A 21,574-nucleotide genomic window follows, 5' to 3' on the forward strand; every position below is an offset into this window, starting at 1 on the left:
GGTTTCATTATTTTTTTAGTGTTTGCTTAGAATTCTTATGGGGAGCTATAAGAAGAGATTCCGCTTAGATCAACATTTCCTTTTCTACTTGTAAGTTTCCATTCTCAAGTCCCGTTTGTTGTTATTGTCATTTCTGTATTGTTCTGTATTGTGAAATGTGATATGTAATACTTGCTAAATATTTTGGTATTACAGTAAATAGTTGACACATTCTTAACATTTAAAATGCTTTTGTGTGCTTAAAACTGACATGGAGGCTTATTTGCTCTCCGACATTCAGTGTGTGGCAAGAGCTTGAGGCACAGATCCGATTTGCGTGTTCTTAAGAGAATCCATACGAAGGTGAGAGATTCCTATAGCTGGTTCTGATGAGGGTCTTCTTCAGACACCCAGGTATTGGAGGTTCAGAATGGGTCAGAAAGTAGTTATACAAAGGAGGGCCTTTTTAGTGGTTGCCCTCCTCTGTGAAACACACTATTTCAGGTTATCTGCCAATCTAACTCTTCCTAACTTCTACAAAGCTGGCAAAAACATTTCCTTTCCCAAATCCTGAGAAGAAATAGATAAGTTGAGGATAACCGATATCTACTCTGCTACTCTGCTACTGTCATAAATATGGCGTGACCAGCCGTCATCCTTAGTTCACATATGTTGTTATCTGACAAGCCGTTCTACAGAGGGATTACTCAACCCTAATCTCTCCCCTGTCCAGCCTGCTGTGATCTTTTTGGGGGGAGCTTTTCTTGAGAGGTGTCACCACCCTGAAGCCCAAAGAGTTCTGGCAATAGAATTTATTTGGGTTGAAAGGAAAAACTTATGCCCCCCAAAACTTCAACTCAGTAAGTTTTAAGGGGTCAGAGCCTCCAATAACCAGTACTGTGAAAACGGACTGGCATCCGTGGAGCTGGCAGGTGAACTTTCTGGGACAAAATTCTGCCATTTCATTTGTCTTCCCCACCCACCCCCAGATTCTCCCAGAGAGAACCAGGAAAGAGAAGTAAGATTCCCTCCTCCTGCTCTGACCACCACCACCCCACTCCATGAGCCAGAAATAACCTGGAGTAATACCCAGTTTGCTCCTTTTGAATTCCCCCTTGGAGACTGTGCCTTTATGTAGCAGGCTGAGAAATTTCATTTCACTTCTATAATTTGGAAAGGTATCTGCCTGAAGAGAAGAGGCTTATTGTATTGAAATGGGCGCCTGAAGAGATAAATAGCACCCCATAATGCCTCTGAAAGGGAGAGAACACTTTTTTCCATCCAAGCAGTTGGCACCCCTAGATTAAGTATTCCTTTATGAAACAAAACAAAACTCATTTTATGAAGGTTCATAGCTCATTAAAGAGATTATTATTTGTATTGGGTAAATCAGAATTTGTGTTTTCTGTGCGTTGCAGGGGTTTTTTTTTTTTAATGAACATAACATAAGAGAAGCCATGTTGGATTAGGCCAATGGCCCATCCAGTCCAACACTTTGTGTCACATAAGAACATAAGAGAAGCCATGTTGGATCAGGCCAGTGGCCCATCCAGTCCAACACTCTGAGTCACATAAGAATATAAGAGAAGCCATGTTGGATCAGGCCAATGGCCCATCCAGTCCAACACTCTGTGTCACACAGTGACCAATATATGTGTATGTGTGTATATACACACACACACACATATACACACACACACATATATATATACTGTGGCTAATAGCCACTGATGGACCTCTGCTCCATATTTTTATCCGATCCCCTCTTAAAGCTGGCTATGCTTGTAGCCGCCACCACCACCTCCTGTGGCAGTGAATTCCACATGTTAATCACCCTTTGGGTGAAGAAGTACTTCCTTTTATCCGTTTTAACCTGACTGCTCAGCAATTTCATTGAATGCCCACGAGTTCTTGTATTGTGAGAAAGGGAGAAAAGTACTTCTTTCTCTACTTTCTCCATCCCATGCAGAATCTTGTAAACCTCTATCATGTCACCCCGCAGTCGAAGTTTCTCCAAGCTAAAGAGCCCCAAGCGTTTTAACCTTTCTTCATAGGGAAGAATGAGTTGGGCATTTGTCAAAGCTTAGTGTGGCACATCTTTTCAATTGTGTATACAGTTCTAAATGAGAAATCCTCTTGCAAACGCTTGAGACTTGCACCTGGAACCATGACTGATTCCCCAGGAATTAACCTGATGTGGGTCTGTTAAGCTGAAGAGCCAGAGGGTTGATTTATGATTAGGTGGATCTGGGTTCAAATTCACAGTAGGCTTGGAAGATCTTTGGATGCCTTTTTTCTGTCACATTTTCAAGCTAACAGAACTAACAAAGTGGTTGTTGTAAGAATGAAATATTTTTGTTGTGGGGGGATGACTTCTTCAAAGATTTTATTTATTTAATAATAATAATAATAATAATAATAATAATATTTTATTTATATCCCGCCCTCCCCGCCGCAGCAGGCTCAGGGCAGCTCACATAAAACATAAAACAGATGCATAATTACAATATAAAACATATCAATACAATTCATAATATATAATTCATAATAGTTGCTATTTAAAACCATTGTAATTAAAACCATCAAAGTTAAAAAAATAACATTTACAGGTGCTATGTTCTAGATGTTCTCCTCTTGTAATTTATGATGGCCGTATGTAAAATCCACATTAAGAGAAGGCCAGTCGGAAAAGGGTAGTCTTGCAGGCCCTACGGAATTGAACAAGACTCCGCAGGACCCGTACTTCATCCGGTAGTTGGTCCCACCAGTGTGGAGCTGCGATCGAAAAAGCCCTTTCTCTCGTAGTCTTCAATTTGGCCTCCTTCGGCCCGGGGATTGTCGAAAGATTCTGTGCACCTGATCTCAGCACTCTCTGGGGCACATATGGGAAGAGACGGTCCCTAAGGTAGGCAGGTCCTCGGCCATATAGGGTTTTAAAGGTAATGACCAGCACTTTGTAACCAATCCGGTATACAATTGGCAGCCAGTGCAGTTCGCGCAGCCCCGGTTGTATGTGCTCCCACCTCGGGAGCCCTAGTAACAGCCTGGCTGCCGCAACAATCAAACTTATATCCCGCCCTCTCCTAATGGACTCAAGGCAGCTCACAACAGTTAAAACAACATAAAATTTAAAAACAAGATATAGAATGAAATCATTTCCATACATTTTAAAATCATTCCGTTCAAGATGTACATTGATATTCTAATTATCCCAATTTTTTTGGGTTCAGTTTTTACAGTTCAGTGAGATTGCCAGTGCTGTGGCATATAGCCACCTCCCCTTAACTGCTGAAGGCAAGTTTAAACAATTCGGTCTTACAGGCCCTGCGGAACTGTGGCAGGTCCCTGATGTTTTCGGGGAGGGCATTCCACAGAGCGCAGCTATTACTGAGAATGCTCTGGCTCTGGTGATGGGTAATCAAACTTCTCTTGGTCCAGCGATCTTAAGAAGATTTTGGGACCCCGAATGTAGTGCTCTCTGGGGTACGTATGGGGAGAGGTGGTCCCAAAGATAGACAGGTCCCAGGCCATATAGGGCTTTATATAGGCACCTTGAAAGGAATCTGGAACGCCACAGGCAGCCAGGGTAACGTTTCCAGCACAGGTTGAATGTGCTCCCGTATAGCGAGCTCCATTAACAACCTGGCTGACATATTTTGCACTAGCTGCAGCCTCCAAATCTGAGTCAGGGGCAGCCCCATGTAGAGGGCGTCGGAGTAGTCTATTCTCGAGGTGACCGTCGCATGGATCACTGCTTCTAAGTCACTGCGCTGCAGGTATGCAACCAACTGCCTTATCCGCCTGAGATGCTAAAATGAGGATTTGGCAGTGGCTGCTACCGGGGCCTTCATTGTCAGCAAAGGCTCCAGGAGCACCCCATAGCTCTTAACCTTTGAAGCTGGAGCTAATGGCATCCTATCAAAGGCCGGCAGAGGGATCTCCCTACCCAGCTGCTGCGACTTAGGAACAGGACCTCTGTCTTCACTGGATTCAGTTTCAGTCGACTCTGAGCCACTTCACTACGGCTTGCAATGCCAGGTCCAGATCTTCCAGGGCGCAGTTGGACTGACCCTCCCATCAATAGATAGAGCTGGGTGTCATCTGCATACTGGCGACAACCCAGCCCATATCTCTGGACAATCTGGGCAAGAGGGTGAACGTGGATGTTAACATCGGGGAGAGAACCGCCCCCTGAGGCACACCACCTACAAGTGTGTGCCTCTGTGACGATTGCTCCCCTATGGCCACTCTTTGTCCCCGACCTTGGAGAAAAGAGGTAAGTCACTGAAGGGCAGGCCCCTGAATCCCCACGCCGGCATGTGTTTGATAGGTGCTGAAATCTCAAGAGTGCTGTATTTCGAAGTGAGAACCGGCAAGGACTTGTGGGATGTATCTCATTTCCCTCTTCCCCACTATATCATTTCCTTTTCCTGAAAGTCCCCATAGCACCTCTTGTTTTCATGCTTCCTTCTCTCCTTCCAACCCTGCAACCAATCTATATATTTTTTCAAAGATTTCAGGTTTTTACGGCTGGTAACATCATTAGGGTTTGTAGAATCTTTCGGGATCAAGTGCCGTGTTCTACTGGAGAAAGTTTTCCTTCCAGACGTTTCGTTCTCAGCTGCAAATGCACAGCAGCCAAGAAGGTCAGAGCGCCTTCTCCGGCAGCAACGCCACTGAGGATGTTCTCCGCAGCTGAGAACGAAACGTCTGGAAGGAAAACTTTCTCCAGGAGAACACGGCACTTGAGCCCGAAAGATTCTACAAACCCTAATATATATTTTTTGTCCGTCTGTCTTCAGATTTCCCTCTCTCCCCCTCCTAGGAAAACTACAGCCCAGTTCTGTGATGCCAGGCACTGAGCCAAGCTAACTTGCATAGTACGGAGTCCTGAACGACTTTTCCCTCAGCCCCCCTCCACAACTATTTCCTCTTTCCCTCCTGTTGGCAACCCCCAAACCTTCTCCCCTTTCTGCACCTCATTCTTTCCTCAGCCATTATCAACCCACCTACCTTTTATCCGCTTTCATCGTCAGCAATATTTATTGTTCATTTATTTATACCCTGGCTTACTTCACATTGGGGACCAAAGGAATCATTCTCTGGTCCTTTTTAGTCTCACGCCAACCCTGTGAACAAAAAACCTCAGCTTGAGACCCTGGAGAGCCGCTGCCAGTCTGAGTAGACAATACTGACCTTGATATTGGAGGGACGGTGGCTCAGTGGCAGAGCATCTGCTTGGTAAGATGAAGGTCCCAGGTTCAATCGGCGGCATCTCCATCTAAAATGGGTCCAGGCAAGTAGGCGTGAAAAACCTCAGCTTGAGACTCTGGAGAGCCGCTGCCATTCTGAGTAGGCAAGACTGACTTTGATAGACTGAAGGTCTGATTCAGAATAAGGTAGCTTCATATGTCCATATGATCTTTAAGGGGAGGGATGGTGGCTCAGTGGTAGAGCATCTGCTTGGTAAGCAGAAGGTCCCAAGTTCAACCCCCGGCATCTCCAACTCAAAAGGGTCCAGGCAAATAGGTGTGAAAAACCTCAGCTTGAGATCTTGGAGAGCTGCTGCCAGTCTGAGTAGACAATACTGGCTTTGATGGACTGAGGGTCTGATTCAGTATAAGGCAGCTTCATATGTTCAAGATCACAACATTATTTCCTTATCAATCTGAGATCCAGCCGGCTTTATTGCCTTCCTAAGACGCCCTAAGACTGCCAGTTTTCACTGATTGACAGCCCAGCTGTGAGGGGAGGGGAGGGGAGGACAGAAACGCCGGGCGAAGCTCGGCCAAAGAACGAGCGAGAGACTGGCAAAAGCCTAGAAGGGCCGTTTCCTGGCAAGACCTCATCCCTTCCCCGTTTCCATAGGAAGAAGAGGGACTGGTTAGGTGCCTCAGATGGGGAGGGAACCACGAATCAAGCAGCCAATAGGCGCAGCCAATTGAGCATCGAAGGCGGGACTCGGATGGCTTGAGCGATCGCCTGAAGCTTCGGGCCTCGATTGTGATTGGTGGGCTGGGCAGTGAAGCTCAAGAGAGAGGCGTGGCGTGGCGGGCAGCGGAGGGAGGATGGCGGAGGGCGAGGAGGGGCCGTCGAGGCGGAGGGAGGCCGGGGCTCCGCCTGGGCCCAGCGGCGACACGGTGAGGGGCGAGGCCTCCTGGTCCCCCCAGAGGGGAAGGGGTCAGTGTGGGTTGGGGGCTGGCCTGGTGGGGAGGAAGGGGGTGGTGATGTGGGGAGGGGTTCTCTGTGGGGTGCGCCAGAAGGATCCCAGCAGGGGGGCAACAGGAAGCCTCCCCAGGCAGGAATTCAGAGCAGGAGTCGTTCCCCGTGGCAACAGGTAGACTGCCTCTGGATATAGAGGCTCCACTAACCTGCCCTGGTTAATGGCCTGTATCAGGGGTAGGCAAACGTGCTTAATGCAAGAGCAAAATAGAATAAACGTCTGACGTTTGAGAGCCACAAGGAAGAAAGGAAGGAAATAGGGGGGAGGAGGTGGAAAGAACGCAACTTTAAATGCATCCCCCAAGCCAGCTAACGGGGCATTGGGAGCTTTGAGAGCAACACAATATGTGTGAAAGAGCCACACGCGGCTCCTGAGCTGCAGTTTGGCCACCCGTGTCCTAGCATATGTGGCGACAGGCAGGCTGTCGTGGGTAATGGCATGTATCAGGGGTGGCCAAACCTGCCTAATGTAAGAGCGACGTAGAATAATCGTCAGATGTTTGAGAGCTACAATACAGGAAGGAGGGAAGGCAACTCATGGGGTGGATGGAGAGGTGGAAAGAAAGCAACTTTAACTTTAAATGCATTCTCCAAGCCAGCTGTTGGGGCTGGGGGAGCTTCGAGAGCCACGTGAGGCTCCTGAGCTGCAGTTTGGCCACCCCTGCCCTAGCGCGCGCGTGTGTGTGTTGCTGTCAAGCCACAGCCAAGTTGTGTGACCCCTCATGGGGTTTTCAAGTCCCCTTTCCACTCAGCCCACTGCCCTGTTTCCAGCATTCACAGTTCGATGGTGTGAGCAGTGGGCTGATGGTATCTGTTGCCCCAGTCTTTTGCCATTGTAGTATTTTGGATGCAGTACCTTGGGTTATGGCGGATTCACTGAGCAATCGGGGCAAATAGCAAATTGTACTGCCTTTAACCACATAGATTCAGAGTCCTGATTCTCATAATTAACAGCTGGGTGACAGAAGTTTCTCTAACTCTTTATGATAAAATCAGAGCTGCCCTGCTGGATTGGATTTAGGATTTATATCGCACCCTATACTCTGAATCTCAGAGTGGTCACACCCTCCTTTACCTCCCCTGCCCCCCCACAACAGACACCCTGTGAGGTAGGTGGGGCTGAAAGAGCTCTGACAGAAGCTACCCTTTTAAGGACAGCTCTGCGAGAGCTATGGTTGACCCAAGGCCATTCCAACAGCTGTAAGTGGAGGAGTGGGGAATCAAACTCGGTTCTCCCAGATAAGAGCCCGCACTACAACATACAGGCTCAGAGCCAATGTCCATTTAACCCAGCATCCTGTTTCCAATGGACGTCAGCTTACTGCTTCTGCAAATTGGCATGGACCATGACAGCCAGGCAGGGGAGTGATCCTAAGAGCAGAAGACAGGCTCTTTCTTCCACTGTCCTTCAGCAAATACCTTCCCTGTTTGCACCTCCCAACTGGTACATGGCAGCACACTGCTTCTGAACATGGAGATTCCATTCAGACATCATAGCTGATAGCTTTGGGGAGACCTGTTAGCTGGATGAGTGAAAAGAGTCGGTGAATATCTGGCAGTGAGAGTGGAGGACCCATGTTTTGTAGCTTTCGAGGACTGCTGTGATAGAAGGGTTTTGGATGGGGGTGGGTGCTGAAGTCTAGGTGTTGTAGGTCAGGGATCCTCAACCTTTTTGAGCCTCTGGACACCTTTGCATTTCAGATATTTTATTGACGTTTCAGAAATGAAGTTAGGGAGAAGAGAAAGGGACAAAGGGTAAAATAGCATCAACGAAATATTTTTTCTAGGGCCCGTTGTATTTCTTCCTACAACAGGCTTTACTGCTAGTCTGACATAAAACACATAATAGTCAAGTCCACGGATTTTCTTTGTAGCAGGAACTCATTTACATATTAGGCCACACACTCCTGATGTAGTCAATCCTCTTGGAACTTTCACTAGACCCTGACCTAAGAGCCCTGTAAGCTCTTGGCTCCATCAAGGGTGTGTGTCCTAATATGCAAAGGAGCCCCTGCTAGAATTCTATCTCTGGACTCTGTACTAAGCTCTTGGAGGGTTGGCTCCATCAGGGGTGTGTGGCCTAATATGCAAAGGAGCCCCTGCTAGAATTCTATCTTGCCTGCTTCGGCGGGGAGGGCGGGATACAAATAAAATTTGTTGTTGTTGTTGTATCTCTGGACCCTGTACTAAGAGCCCTGTAAGCTCTTGGAGGACTGGCTCCATCAAGGGTGTGTGTCCTAATATGCAAAGGAGTTCCTGTTACAAAAAAAGCTCTGATCATCCATACACAAAGAAAAATGTTTCTCTATAAGCATTAAAATACATTGATATTATTAACATGCCAGAATAGCTCATATAAAGCTTTGAGTTTCATTCCCCTACAGAATTTTTAAATATCCCATGTGAGATTTAAAAAACTGAATTCTGGCACAGGGTGTCGGGCACAGCCAGAAAATGGCTGCTGTGGGAGTTGGTGCCGCACACCCAGAGGAAGTCCAAGTCTGAGAGAGAAAAGAGGTAATTGAAAATATGCTGGGAAAACAGGGCTGGAGAAAATGAAACAAACCCTGTGAGGTCAGCTGTAATTTGAATCTGTAGCTCATCAGAACGTGTGGGGGGGGGGGATCATAAATCCTGCATGAGAGCCTCATCTGGCCCCACCCAATTTCTAAAAACAGCTGTGGGCATAAAGAAAGGTATTGGCGGGTGCTATGTTGCCCACTGGCACCACCTTGGGAACCTCTGGCCATTAAGAATGACAGGGCAGTCAAACTGTGTCCGACAGAAGTGCTCAGAAGTAAAATGTCAGGCAGAAGGCTGGCTCGCCCTGCTGCTACAGCCTGTCTGGCAACTCCTCTTCCTTCCTAGGTTGCTGCACTCTCACCTCCAAGCATGCGGAACGCATTCAGGACACTCAATTTAAATCGCTCACACCCACTTAGAAACAGCTCAGTGGCACGATCAATATGCACACTTGAAATTCCTCTTTCTTCTTATAGTTTCAGAGGGTAACTGTAAAATCATAGAATCCTAGAGTCTGATGGGACCTCCAGGTTCATCTAGCCCAGGGGTAGGGAACGTTGGCTCTTCAGATGTTTTTTTGCCTACAACTCCCATCAGCCCCAGCCAGCATGGCCAATGGCGGGGGTTGATGGGAGTTGTAGGCAAAAAAACATCTGGAGAGCCAACGTTCCCTACCCCTGGCCTAGCCCAACCCCCTGCACGATGCAGGAAACTCACAAATACCTCCCCCTAAATGCACAGGATCCTCATTGCTGTTAGATGGCCATCCAGCCTCTGTTTAAAAACTTCCAAGGAAGGAGAGCCCACCACCTCCCGAGGAAACCGGTTCCACTGGGGAACCGCTCTAACGGTCAGGAAGTTCTTCCTAATACTCAGCCAGAAACTCTTTTTGATTTAATTTCAACCCATTGGCTCTCAAAACATGTTCGTCTGTGTTGGTCTGCAGTAGAACAGTGAAATTTGAGTCCAGTAGGACTTTTGAGTCCGACAAGAGTTTCAGGGTAGAAGTTTTTGAGAACCAAAGCTCCCTTCATTGGGCACAAGTACACGTGAAGCTGCCTTCTCCAGAACCGGACCCGTGGCCCATCAGAGTCAGAACTGTCTACTCAGACTGGCAGCAGCTATCAAGGGTCTCAAGAATGTTGTGTGCGTTAAACAGAGATGAAAGGAAACAGCCATGTTTGTCTTTGCAGCAAAGATGAAGTAGGATCTCGTGTTAGTGTGTGTGTGTGTGTCTGTATCCTGATGCTGAAATATAATTTTATTAGCCTTTAAACTCTAGTAAACTCTAGTCAGAAGTATCTAGAGAGGCCCTCAGAAGGCAGATTTTGTACATAAGTGGGTTTTTTTTTCAAAAAACCAAACCTGAACCACATAGTTTAAAGGACCATGCCATTGCGAGCAAGCACAAGGCGAGATGTGATTAGGTAACGCTCAAATGCAATTGAGAAAAGTGGAGACGCCATTAACAATAGCAATAAATGGGGATAGAGGCTATATCCCTAGTGTTACTAGGTCAGTTGATGCACGCAGTGACTGAGAAAAGTGGACTCTTTGTTGAGTCCACCGGAGATGTTATCAAACTTCCTCTTGAATTTTTAATTCAGCGTCACACTGGAGTGTCCCTTGACCGTTCCTTTGCTGGAAAATGAGGCCAACAGAGGGCATATCCTGGGATGCTGGAATGTTCTGCTGGCTCCCAGTATGGCCATTGAGAACCAGCTTGATGTACTGGTTAAGTGTGTTGGACTGGTAGCTGGAAGACCCAGGTTCAAATCCCCACTCGTGCCATGGAAGCTTGCTGGGTGACCTTGAGACAGTCACATTTCTTTCAGACCTAACCTCCCTTGCAGGGTTGTTGTGAGGACAAACTGGAAGAGAGGAGAACCCTGCAAGCAGCTTCAATCGGGAGAAAAGCAGGGGATATAATGAATAAATAAAACAGAAAAAAATGGTGTTATTTTTGTGTCTGTATTTTAGTCCTGGAACTACTTGAAAAAAAATATGCAGAAGTGGGTTAGTTGCAGCTGGTTCTGTGGCTAGAGTAAGGATGGCCAAAGTGCAGCTTGGAAATCACACGTGGCTCTTTCACACATAGTGTGTGGCTCACAAAGCCCCCACTGCCATGTTGGCTGGCTTAGAGAAGGCGCTTGTCTCTTTAAATCACTTAACCAAGCCAGCTTGGGGACTGCATTTAAAGTAGTTTTCTTTCTACCTCTCCCTCCCCATCTATTTCCTTCCTTCCTTCCCCTCCCCTCCAACTTCTATGTGACTCTTACATCAAGCAAGTTTGGCCACCCCTGGACTAAAGCATGCAAAGGGATAAGGAGTAAGCTTTTGGAGGACTGGCTTCATCAGGGGGTTGTGGCGTAATGTGCAAAGGAATCCCTGCTACACAAACAAACACACAAGCCCTGATCTCAGTATTCTCTTAAGGGGTCTTCAGCTGGAGTTTCCATTGAACTTGTAACTTCCTTCCTCGCAGGGGCAGAGGGACAAGAAGAGAAGCAGGGAAGCCTCGCTGGAGAAACGGCCGTACATCATGAGCAAAACGCCATCCATTCAAGACAAGCTACGTAAGTCAGGGTGCGCACGTTGTCTCAGCCTCAGCTGGGACCTTGTCCGGGTGGGACGCCTTCAGCTTTGTGAGCTGGTAAGGGAACGGAATTTTTCGGATATCGGTCTGGTTCCCCAGTCTCCGTGCCAAGGGAGCTGTGGCCAGTCGACTCTTTAAATAAAGATAAGCGTGACTTGCCCTACAGAGGACAGAGGTTGTTTATACAGAGCAGCTGGCCTTGCCAGGTCTGGGGTGGGAAATACCTGGAGATTTTGGGGGTGGAGCCCAAGGGGGGCGGGGTCTGATCTCTGCAGTCTGCAGGTCAGTTGTAATAAGAGGGAGATTTCCTGGGGGTTGGCGACCCTAATAGCAGTTCTTCACACGTCGTGCTGCTGTTTTGGGTTGCAGAGAAGCATCGGGAGATGGCGAAGGCGATGCTGCGGAGGAAAGGTGTGCTCGGGGGGACCATCCGGCAGCAACCCAAACTTGCAGGCAAGAGGTCCGAGTCATCCTTTCTCGTTATGCTTTGAATGGGAGGGCAGGGTTGGCTTTTGAGAGGAGCCCCGTGGCACAGAGGGGTAAAGCTGCACTACTGCAGCCCTAAGCTCTGCTCATGACTTGAGTTCAATCCCCGGTAAAAGCTGGGCTTTCAGGTAGCCGCCTCGAGGTTGACTCAGCCTTCTATCCTTCCAAGATTGGTAAAATGAGTCCCCAGCCTGCTGGGGAGGGGGAGGGAGAGGAGATGACTGGGGAAGGCAATGGCAAACCACCCCGTAAAAAGTCTGCCGTGAAGACGCTGTGAAAGCGATGTCACCCCAGAGTCGGAAACAACTGGTGCTTGCACAGGGGACTACCTTTTTTTAGGCTTTTGAGAGCTGCCCAGGTATTCTTCTCAGGAGGACCTAGGAATGAAGTACAAAATCTCTGGCTGTCGAATGACCAAAGCTCATCACCGTCAGGAGGCAGACTGCCACAGAAATTGATGCCATTTAAAAATATTTATTTCCCTTCATTATATTCTGCCTTTTCCTCCCTAGGGCCCAAAGAAACTTGCATTGGTTTTCTTTTCTTTTTCTTTTTTAAAAATTATTCGTTTATTCATTTTTATGCTGCGGCTTCCACCGTTCTCTCACTCCGTTTTTATCCTCCCAGCAACCCTGCGGGGTAGGTCAGGGCGAGAGAGCGTGACTGGCCCCAGGTCACCCAGCGAGCCCCAGGTCACCCAGCGAAGTGGGGATTCGAATCCGGGTCTCTCAGATACTAGCCTGGCACTCTTAACCACTATACCACACTGGAAAACTCCCCCCCCCCTCATTTCCTTCCCAACAGAATGCAGGAGCCACATGTGGCTCTTTCACACATATTGTGTGGCTCTTGAAGCCCCCATCCCCCTGTCAGCTGGCTTGGAGAAGGCTTTTCTCTCCTTAAATCACTCCTCCAAGCCAAGCCAGCTGGCAGTTTGGAAAACACATTTAAAGTTAAAGTTTCCTCCCTTCCCTTCCCTTCCCTTCCCTCTTAAACATCTGATGTTCCACCCCTGCATTAGATGAAAACTGCAAAGCATCTCTGTTGGTTGAGGTGATGCTACGTGGGCTTTGTGCCCTTCGTTACCGCATCGTACTGCTGTAGAAATTGCAGGAGCGAATGTCCTGTTAATCTCTGCTTCTGCCTTTTAAAAAGTGCTAGTGAGATGGTGCGGAATGCGTGAGTGCTTCTCACCCTTTTTGAAACTTGAATGCTCTCTGAAGTTTATACAGCTCTACGCAGACATGCTTTTTTTTAAAAAAAAATCACACTTTTGATACAGTCAGGGCTTTTTGGGAGCAGGAACACACAGGAATGTAGCTCCAGGGGTGCGGCCAAATAGGCAAACGAGTTCCTGCTGGGCTTTTTCGACCAAAAAAGCCCTGGATATAGAGTGGTAAGCTGCAGTATTGCAGTGCAAGCTCTGCTCACGACCTGAGTTTGATCCCAGCAGAAGCTGGTTCAGGTAGCCGGCTCAAGGTTGACTCAGCCTTCCATCCTTCTGAGGTTGGTAAAAGTGAGTCCCTAGCTTGCTGGGGGGAAAGCAATGGCAAACCACCCCGTAAAAAGTCTGCCGTGAAAACGTCTTGATGTGACGTCACCCCAGAGTCGTTAATGACTGGTGCTTGCACAGGGGGACTACCTTTACCTTTTTATCGTGTTCTGCAGTTCTTATCATGTGATATCCCAAGGCCTTTGCGGTATATTACACAGTTGCTTGATTTGTCTTGCAATAAGCTAAGCGAAAGAGAAGCCATGTTTGATTTCTTTGTGTCACACAGTGACCAAAACCCAGGTGCTGTCAGGAGGTCCACCAGTAGGGCCAGAATTCCAGAAGTCCTCCCACTGTTGTTCCCCCCACCCCCAAGCACCAAGAATACAGAGCATCATTGTTGCAGACACAGTGTTCCATCTATACCTTATGGCCAATAGCTACTGATGGACATAAGAACATCAGTGAAGCCATGCTGGATCAGGCCAATGGTCCATCCAGTGTCACCACTGTGCATCACACAGTAGCCAAAATCCAGGGGTCATCAGGAGGTCCATCAGTGGGGCCAGAACTCCAAAAGCCCTCCCACTGTTGCCCTCCAAGCACCAAGAAGACAGAGCATCACTGCCCCAGACAGAATGTTCCATCTGTAACTAGTGGCTGATAGCCAGTGAAGAACTTTTGCCCCATATGTTTCTCCAGTCTCCTCTGGAACTATCCATACTTGGCCATCACCGTATCTTGTAGCAGGCTCGGATTAGAACGTCAGCCTTTTCCATCCAAAGATGGCATATTTGGACCACACCATTCTCCGAACTCCTTGCTCAGCTGCACCTTCCCGCTATTGCATTCTCTTCCTGCCCTCCCAGCCCCACCTGGCTGCTTCACGTTGACTTCTGCTTCTCTTCCTCCAGGTCGGTGAAGTTCAATAAGGGCTACGCTGCTCTCAGTCAGATCTCGGATGAAACCCTGGTGTCCTTGGAGTCAGACAGGTGAGGACTGAGCTGGGACCTCCTGGGAGCACTGAGGTGGGAAAAGCCAAGAAGTTCCCATTTAGGGGTGTTCCCTGGTCCTCTAACTTATTGACAGATTGGGTAGCAGTGAGGTGAGGGGCCGTGGTTCAGTGGTAGAGCATCTGCTTGGTATGGAGAAGGTCCCAGGTTCAATCCCTGAATCTTCAGTTAAAAGGGACCGAGCAGGAGGGGATGTGGAAGATCTCGATCTGGTAGAGCATCTGCTTGGCATGCAGAAGGTCCCAGGTTCAATCCCTGAATCTTCAGTTAAAAGGGACCGGGCAGGAGGGGATGTGGAAGTTCTTCATCTGGCTCAGCAGTAGAGCATCTGCTTGGCATGCAGAAGGTCCCAGGTTCAATCCCCAGCATCTCCAGTTAAAAGGGACTGGGCAGGAGGGGATGTGGAAGATCTCGATCCGGTAGAGCATCTGCTTGGCATGCAGAAGGTCCCAAATTCAATCCCCTGCATCTCCAGTTAAAAGGGACCGAGCAGGAGGGGATGTGGAAGTTCTTGATCTGGCTCAGCAGTAGAGCATCTGCTCGGCATGCAGAAATTCCCAAATTCAATCCCCGGCATTTCCAGTTTAAAAGACCCTGGAGAGCTAATGCCAGTCTGCACAGACAATACTGACTTTGATGGGCCATTGACCTGTTTTGGTATAAGGCAGCCTCATGTGTTCCAAGATGCTAAGGGCCCTAAACCGGATGGGCTGTACCAGCCCAATCTCAGAAACTAAGCAGGGTCAGCCCTGGTCCATGTTTGGATGGGAGACCACCAAGGAAATCCAGGGTTACTACGCATAGGCAGGCAGTGGCAAACCACCTCTTCGTGTCTCCTGCCTTGAAAACCCTATGGAGTCATGGATATCAAGCTGGCCACAGCCAGGGTCAGGGCCTTCTCTACCGTGGCCCCAGCGTGGTGGTACTCTCTGCCGAGTGACATCCATGCCCTGGCTGATCCGCTAAAGTTTTGCAGGGCATGTAAGGCAGAGATGTTCCACCGGGCCTTTTTTTCACATCTTCCTGGCACCTTCTCGTGACTGAATGCCAGCACTGCCATCTTGTTTTTCAAATGTTTAGATATTGGGAATGGTTTAAATACTATGTTTTTATGGTTTTACCTCATCCTGTATTCTATTGGATCAAGAAGAAGAAGATGATGATACTGGATTTATATATTTCAGAGTCTCAGAGCGGCTCGCAATCTCCTTTATCTTCCTCCCCCACAACAGACACCCTGTGAGGTGGGTGGGGCTGAGAGGGCTCTCACAGCAGCTGCCCTTTCAAGGACAGCTGCAATAGCTATGGTTAACCCAAGGCCGTTCCAGCAGGTGCAAGTGGAGGAGCGGGGAATCAAACCCGGTTCTTCCAGATAAGAGTCCACACACTTAACCACTACACCAAACTGGCTCTCAAATCGTTGTGAACTGTCCTGAACGCTGCGTAAGCAAGGAAAGGGCGGTAAAAGTTTTGTTTCTAATTTAACAAACAAGTAATAAAATAAGTCAGCTGCCACTTGGTGGCATTTTCCATTACTACTGAGATACAAGAAATGTCTCGTGGCTCTGACTCTCACTCTCCTTCTAGTGACGGGGAGCTGGAATCCCGATGTTCTTCTGGCTACTGCTCTGCAGAGGTAAGCCTGAAGCTTTTTTTGTCGGTTGGCTGGGAAAACTTCCCAGTTCATATTTAAATGTTACTGCCGTTTAAATGCTGTTAGCTAAGGAAGGGAAATCCGCCACGGGGTTTGTCCGTGCTTCAGATCCTTCGTCAGGGGTGGCCAAACTGCGGTTCGGGAGCCACCTGCGGCTCTTTCACACATATTGTGTGGCTCTTGAAGCCCCCACTGCCTCTTGGCTGGCGTGGTGAAGGCATTTCTCTCTTTAAATCGTTTTGCCAAGCTAGCTGGCGGCTTGGAGAATGCATTTACAGTTGCTTTCTTTCCACCTCTCCCTCTCCGTCTATTTACCTGCCTGTCCTCCTTCCTTTCTTGATTAGCAAACAGGTTGAGGGCATCTGAGCGTGAAGCATATCACTCAGCCCAATCAATGACAGAATTCCTGTCGCATATGGGCTTTTTTTAAAAAAAGGGGAAGCCGCTTTGAGAATCCCTTGGAGCCGAAGGACGGCCTACGCAAATCTGAACGCATCGAGGCAAAATGAAGCAGCATCCTGTTGAAAGCCCCTCAACGCAAACACGCACTCATTCTTGAGCAGTATTTTGCAGGCTGCTGAATTTCACATCAGATTGTAGAATCCGTGGAAGGTGCGGAATGTGCTCTGTCCTGCCCAGCTGCGATGGACCGGCTGTTGCCAGTCGCTTTGTGTTTTCATCAGAAGATTCTGGGTCATGGTTCAAACTCTGTGAGAAGCGGTCAGGCCATTTCAAGAAATGCTTGCCTGCATTTGGATTTGGAACTATGTGGGGAGGGGAGAGATGGTTTGATGCTGAATGTGGGAACTACCTCCTCTTGGAGACAGGGAAGTGGGGAGACGCGGGGGTCTCAGCAGTGGGAAGGTAGAATCAGTGGCAGTTGCTCCCCCCCTCCAAACTCTGATGTCCTCAGTTTTAGGAATGTGGTTGGATACCCTAGGTCAGGGGTGGCCAAACTTGCTTAATGTAAGAGCCACATACAATAAATGTCAGATGTTTGAGAGCTGCGAGACGTGAACATCAGATGTTTGAGAGCTGCAAAAGAAGGAAGGTAGGTAGAAAGATAGATGGGGAGAGAGAGAGCTGTAAAGAAAGCAACTTTAAATGCATTTTCCAAGCTGCCAGCTGGCTTGGCTTGGAGAAGTGATTTAAAGAGAGCAATGATTTAAAGTGATTGAAAGCAGTGATTGAAAGAGAGCAATGGCCAGTTTGGTGTAGTGGTTGAGTGTGCGGACTCTTATCTGAGAGAACCGGATTGATTCCCCACTTCTCCACTTGCACCTGCCGGAATGGCTTTGGGTCAGCCATAGCTCTGGCAGAGGTTGTCCTTGAAAGGGCAGCTGCTGTGAGAGCCCTCTCAGCCCCCCCCCACCTCACAGGGTGTCTGTTGTGGGGGCAGAAGATATAGGCGATTGTGAGCCGCTCTGACTCTCTGATTCAGAGAGAAGGGTGGGGTATAAATCTGCAGTTGTCGTCATTGTCTTCTTCTTCAATCCAGCCTTTTCTAGATTATTTTGCGTGTGGTGTTTTTGGACAGGGCACATCTCATTCTAGTTTATTGGTTTGGCGTTAAAATGTACCAGTTATTTCTATATCTTACATTACCGTGCAACGATCTATTTGTAAACTGTCAATTTTGGCTTTGTATAGTTGTTATCTTGTATATTGGGGTGGCCAACGGTAGCTCTCCAGATGTTTTTTGCCTACAACTCCCATTGGCTATGCTGGCTGGGGCTGATGGGAGTTGTAGGCAAAAAACATCAGGAGAGCTACCGTTGGCCACCCCTGTTGTATATGATTTCTGGAATAAAATTATTCTGAACTTTAAAAAATAAATAAAGAGGCATTTAAAAAAAAAAGCTGTCGGGCAGATCCAGGTACAGCCCGGTCTGCCACAAACAGCGAATTTTTGTTGCCAGCAGATGGCCTTCACCTTTCCTTCCGTTTCCCAGGTGAACCAGGACCTCAGCCGCCAGCTGCTGCAGGACGGATATCACCTGGACGAAGTCCCGGACGATGAGGACCTCGACCTGATTCCTCCCAAGCCCGTCTCGTCCTCGCCTTGCTCCTGTTGCTTCGGGGAATCCGCCTCTTGCTCCATCCAGTGAAGGGCAGTCCGGAAGGGCGACGTGGCACAGGGTCAAGACACCAGCACTTTTTTATTTGGGGGAAGAGTGGGGGGGGGGGCCTGTGGATCCCCGACAGAAGTAGCTGAGCCCGCCGTCGAAACACGGGTCAAAGCAATTGAGCGGGCCGGTGGAACAGGGCACTCTGTCACATCCTCTGGGTCTTCTTGGAAACGCCGAGCATTTTCTCCCAAAAACGATTTCTGCAGCGCACACTCGGGACGGCTGGGGAAAACAGCTTGCCGGTTATCTTGCCGAGGCGCGTGTCTCGGTGGGAAGGAGCCGCGCGGCCGGCGGGAGAAACGATCCGGGTCCGATCTTTCGGAGGCAAGCTGCTGAACTCTCATTTTGCGAAAGGAGATACGAAGTGAAGGCAGCCTGGGACTCTCTTTGATTTATAAATCTTTGGAGTTGTGAGAAAGACCGTGGAGGATCCGAGTAAGCAGTTTTTTCCCTTTCCCTTTGCACTTTCAAACCTTACAAGGGAACGATACAGGTGCTGAAGTAATTGCAAGGCAATGTGTCTTCATAGGGTGGGGCAGGACGGGAGCAGAGGAGACTCTGCAAATGGAACTTGGACAGCTCACCGGTGAACCAGATTCTGGAGCCTCACCTCTTAATCTGGTGGCTTTCCTGGTTTTTGTTTTTACCCCCACCCTCTTCCTCATCCAGAGGTATTTGAGGGGGCCAGGAGCACAGTCTCGAGCATAAGTATCAGGCCTTGTAAGAGACTTCCCCCCGACCTCTGGAGGTTGTATGGGTTTTGTTTGGGAAAGGGGCTTTGGTTTACACTTCCAAGGCTGATCTTTTCAGACAGGCCCAGAAGATGGTGTCAAGAGTCTGGCCTGGAGCCCCTTAGTTTGTAGCTGTTACTTTTGCATGCTTTGGTAGCAGGCTGAGCAGGTTCAAGACAAGCCGGTCTCCTTCCCCCTTCAGAAGCAAAAAGGAATTCCCAGAATCTTGGGGATCAAGTCCTTCCGCACATTTGCACTAGACTGAATCATCTGCTGTCTAGCCTGGCAGGATCTCCATAGGGCCCGCTTGGCTGGAGGGGACGTTAACCAGCTCACTTCACAACTCAGTCGCAGCTCACCCCCACCTTCCTGCATGGGGGCCAATCGTAAAAAGGCCATTTCTCGTTTTCATATTAACTCCAGGAAGCTTTATGCAAGGGTAACTATTTCATGTGAAGTTAGTGATCCTTGAGGTCAAAATAGCCTAGATTTGCTTTTAACCCCTCCCCCCCCCTGGTTTGTCTAGGTTGCTTTTACATAGCAATTATAGAAGGATGTTACCAGCATGACAGACCGGTTCTTTCCTAATTGATGAAGGATTGTGTTTTGGAGCGAGCTTTGCTAGCCACTGAGGCCGCTGGCTCTCTCCCCTTTTCGTAGTGACTTGCCGTGTGTAAAACTTGGGCGGTCTTATACTGGGCGGGTTGGGGGCGGAGATAGAAAAAAGGGAACGAACGCTTCAAAAGGTCATTGAACAAAGTTTGAGCCCAGCGGCACTTCCATCAGATACACACGAAAGCTGACGAGCAGAATTACTTAGTTGGTCTTCAAGGTACCACTGGTCTCAAAAGTTTTTTCTGTCGCTTCAGATCAACCCAACTGAACGTAACCTAAAAGTTCATGTTTACTTGCCCGCCGTTCAGGTTGCAGTGCTGGATATCGCCTCTGCAGTTGACACTACAGCGTCCGTATTTGCTAGAAACGCTTTCTTTTTTTTCTATTTTCACTAACGTGGATTCTCCAAATCCCTCCTCAATGCTGGTTTCTCCAAGCATTCCAAAATAACCTTTTTCTGCCCCGGGCCATCTCCATTAGATGTATCTTGCCGAAAGCTGCTGTGAGATCAACCCACCTGAATGTAACTTAAAAGTTCATGTTTACTTGCCCGCCGTTCAGGTTGCACTGCTGGATATCGCCTCTGCAAATGACACTACAGCTTCCATATTTGCTAGAAACACTTTCTTTTTTTTTTTCAATTTTTAATAACATGTGGATTCTCCAAACGCCCCCCTGTATGCTGTGTTTCTCAAAGCATTCCAAAAGAACCTTCTTCTGCCCCAGGCCATCCCCATTAGCCGTATCTTGCCGAAAGAAAAGCCTGCCCCTTTTCTGGTTGTGAGATCCCCAAAAGGACATCCTTGCCCGGGCCAGCTCTGCAAGAGGATTCCTGGTGGGACGCTGAAGATTCCCTTTGGGGTGCTGCGCTCCTACTTAACCAAAGGTCAGAACGTACCCTGGGGGCTGCCCCACAGACGTATCCTTGCTTCGTTGCTCTGCTGGGAAATAAAGTCGCGAGCGAGTGAAGGACAGGGAGAAACTGCCTTTGCAACCCGTAAAGGCATGGCATATTTTGCAGGGCAGGTCCCTGGTGGAGCCGGCTTCCTTATGAAGGCAGCTTTCTTTACTGACCTTTGGTTTTCTTATTTGGGTGCTGGGTGCAGTGTTTTCTCCTGGTGGCGAAAGGCAGAAGACGTGCAGCTGGCCTTTTGGAAGCTTCGGTGTAATAAGCTTTTAACGGATCCGGATTTGGGGGGGGGGGGGGCGGAAGTACATAGCAGGTGGGTAGAGACAACAAGCCCCCTCCCCCTCCACAAGCTCAGCAGGTGAAGGTGGAAATCCCAAGGTGGAGACGGTCGACTCTCCGTCCCTTCCAGGAGGGACTGCGAAAGCTGCCTTAAATATACTGACATGCACAGAGGACAATCTTACTGAATATTTAATAGTATTATATATTAGAGGATTATCAGTTTTGTAGATGGCGATCAAGGGAAGTATAGCAATAAAACTCCGCCTTGTACCGCACCGCCTCCTGTCTTCCCTGTTGTCCTGAAGAGTCATTGGATTGGGGTGAACCGAGTCAAAACGGAAGGGTTTCAAACGATTTGAGGCCGTTGTGTTCTATCTGCCCCCCCCCCCCAAAGCATCTTTCCTGATCTTTGAGAACTGCCACATCTGTGCCCATTCTTTACGGGTCACCATAAAAGTCAGCTGTGACTTGAAAGCACTTGATGCACACACAGAGAGAGCTCTTATTTCCAACGAGCACATTTTCCTCCACGGCCCGTCCTGTTATCTTTTGCCCTCTGCTTCGAACCCTGAATTAAGAACATAAGAGAAGCCATGTTGGATCAGGCCAATGGCCCATCCAGTCCAACACTCTGTATCACACAGTGGCCAAAATATATATTCCACATGTGAATTCCACATGTTAATCACCCTTTGGGTGAAGAAGTACTTCCTTTTATCCATTTTAATCCGACTGCTCAGCAATTTCATTGAATGCCCACGAGTTCTTGTATTGTGAGAAAGGGAGAAAAGTACTTCTTTCTCTACTTTCTCCATCCCATGTAGAATCTTGTAAACCTCTATCATGTCACCCTGCAGTCAATGTTTCTCCAAGCTAAAGAGCCCCAAGCGTTTTAACCTTGCTTCATAGGGAAAGTGTTCCAACCCTTTAATCATTCTAGTT

The 21,574-nt window shown here is 48.3% G+C and overlaps 1 protein-coding gene across 1 annotated transcript; it reads left to right on the forward strand.

Moving 5' to 3' along the window:
• The first annotated feature begins 5,978 nt into the window (after window positions 1–5,978).
• Window positions 5,979–20,907, forward strand: FAM219B (family with sequence similarity 219 member B). The gene is made up of 6 exons (XM_060259889.1): window positions 5,979–6,119; window positions 11,210–11,300; window positions 11,690–11,780; window positions 14,213–14,290; window positions 15,899–15,947; window positions 17,918–20,907. The coding sequence occupies exons 1-6, from the start codon at window positions 6,048–6,050 to the stop codon at window positions 18,071–18,073; spliced, it is 537 nt and encodes a 178-aa protein (XP_060115872.1). The 5' UTR covers window positions 5,979–6,047; the 3' UTR covers window positions 18,074–20,907.
• The last annotated feature ends 667 nt before the right edge of the window (window positions 20,908–21,574 follow it).

This window comes from Heteronotia binoei, chromosome 19 (assembly GCF_032191835.1).
Source record: "Heteronotia binoei isolate CCM8104 ecotype False Entrance Well chromosome 19, APGP_CSIRO_Hbin_v1, whole genome shotgun sequence".
Taxonomy (NCBI): domain Eukaryota; kingdom Metazoa; phylum Chordata; class Lepidosauria; order Squamata; family Gekkonidae; genus Heteronotia; species Heteronotia binoei.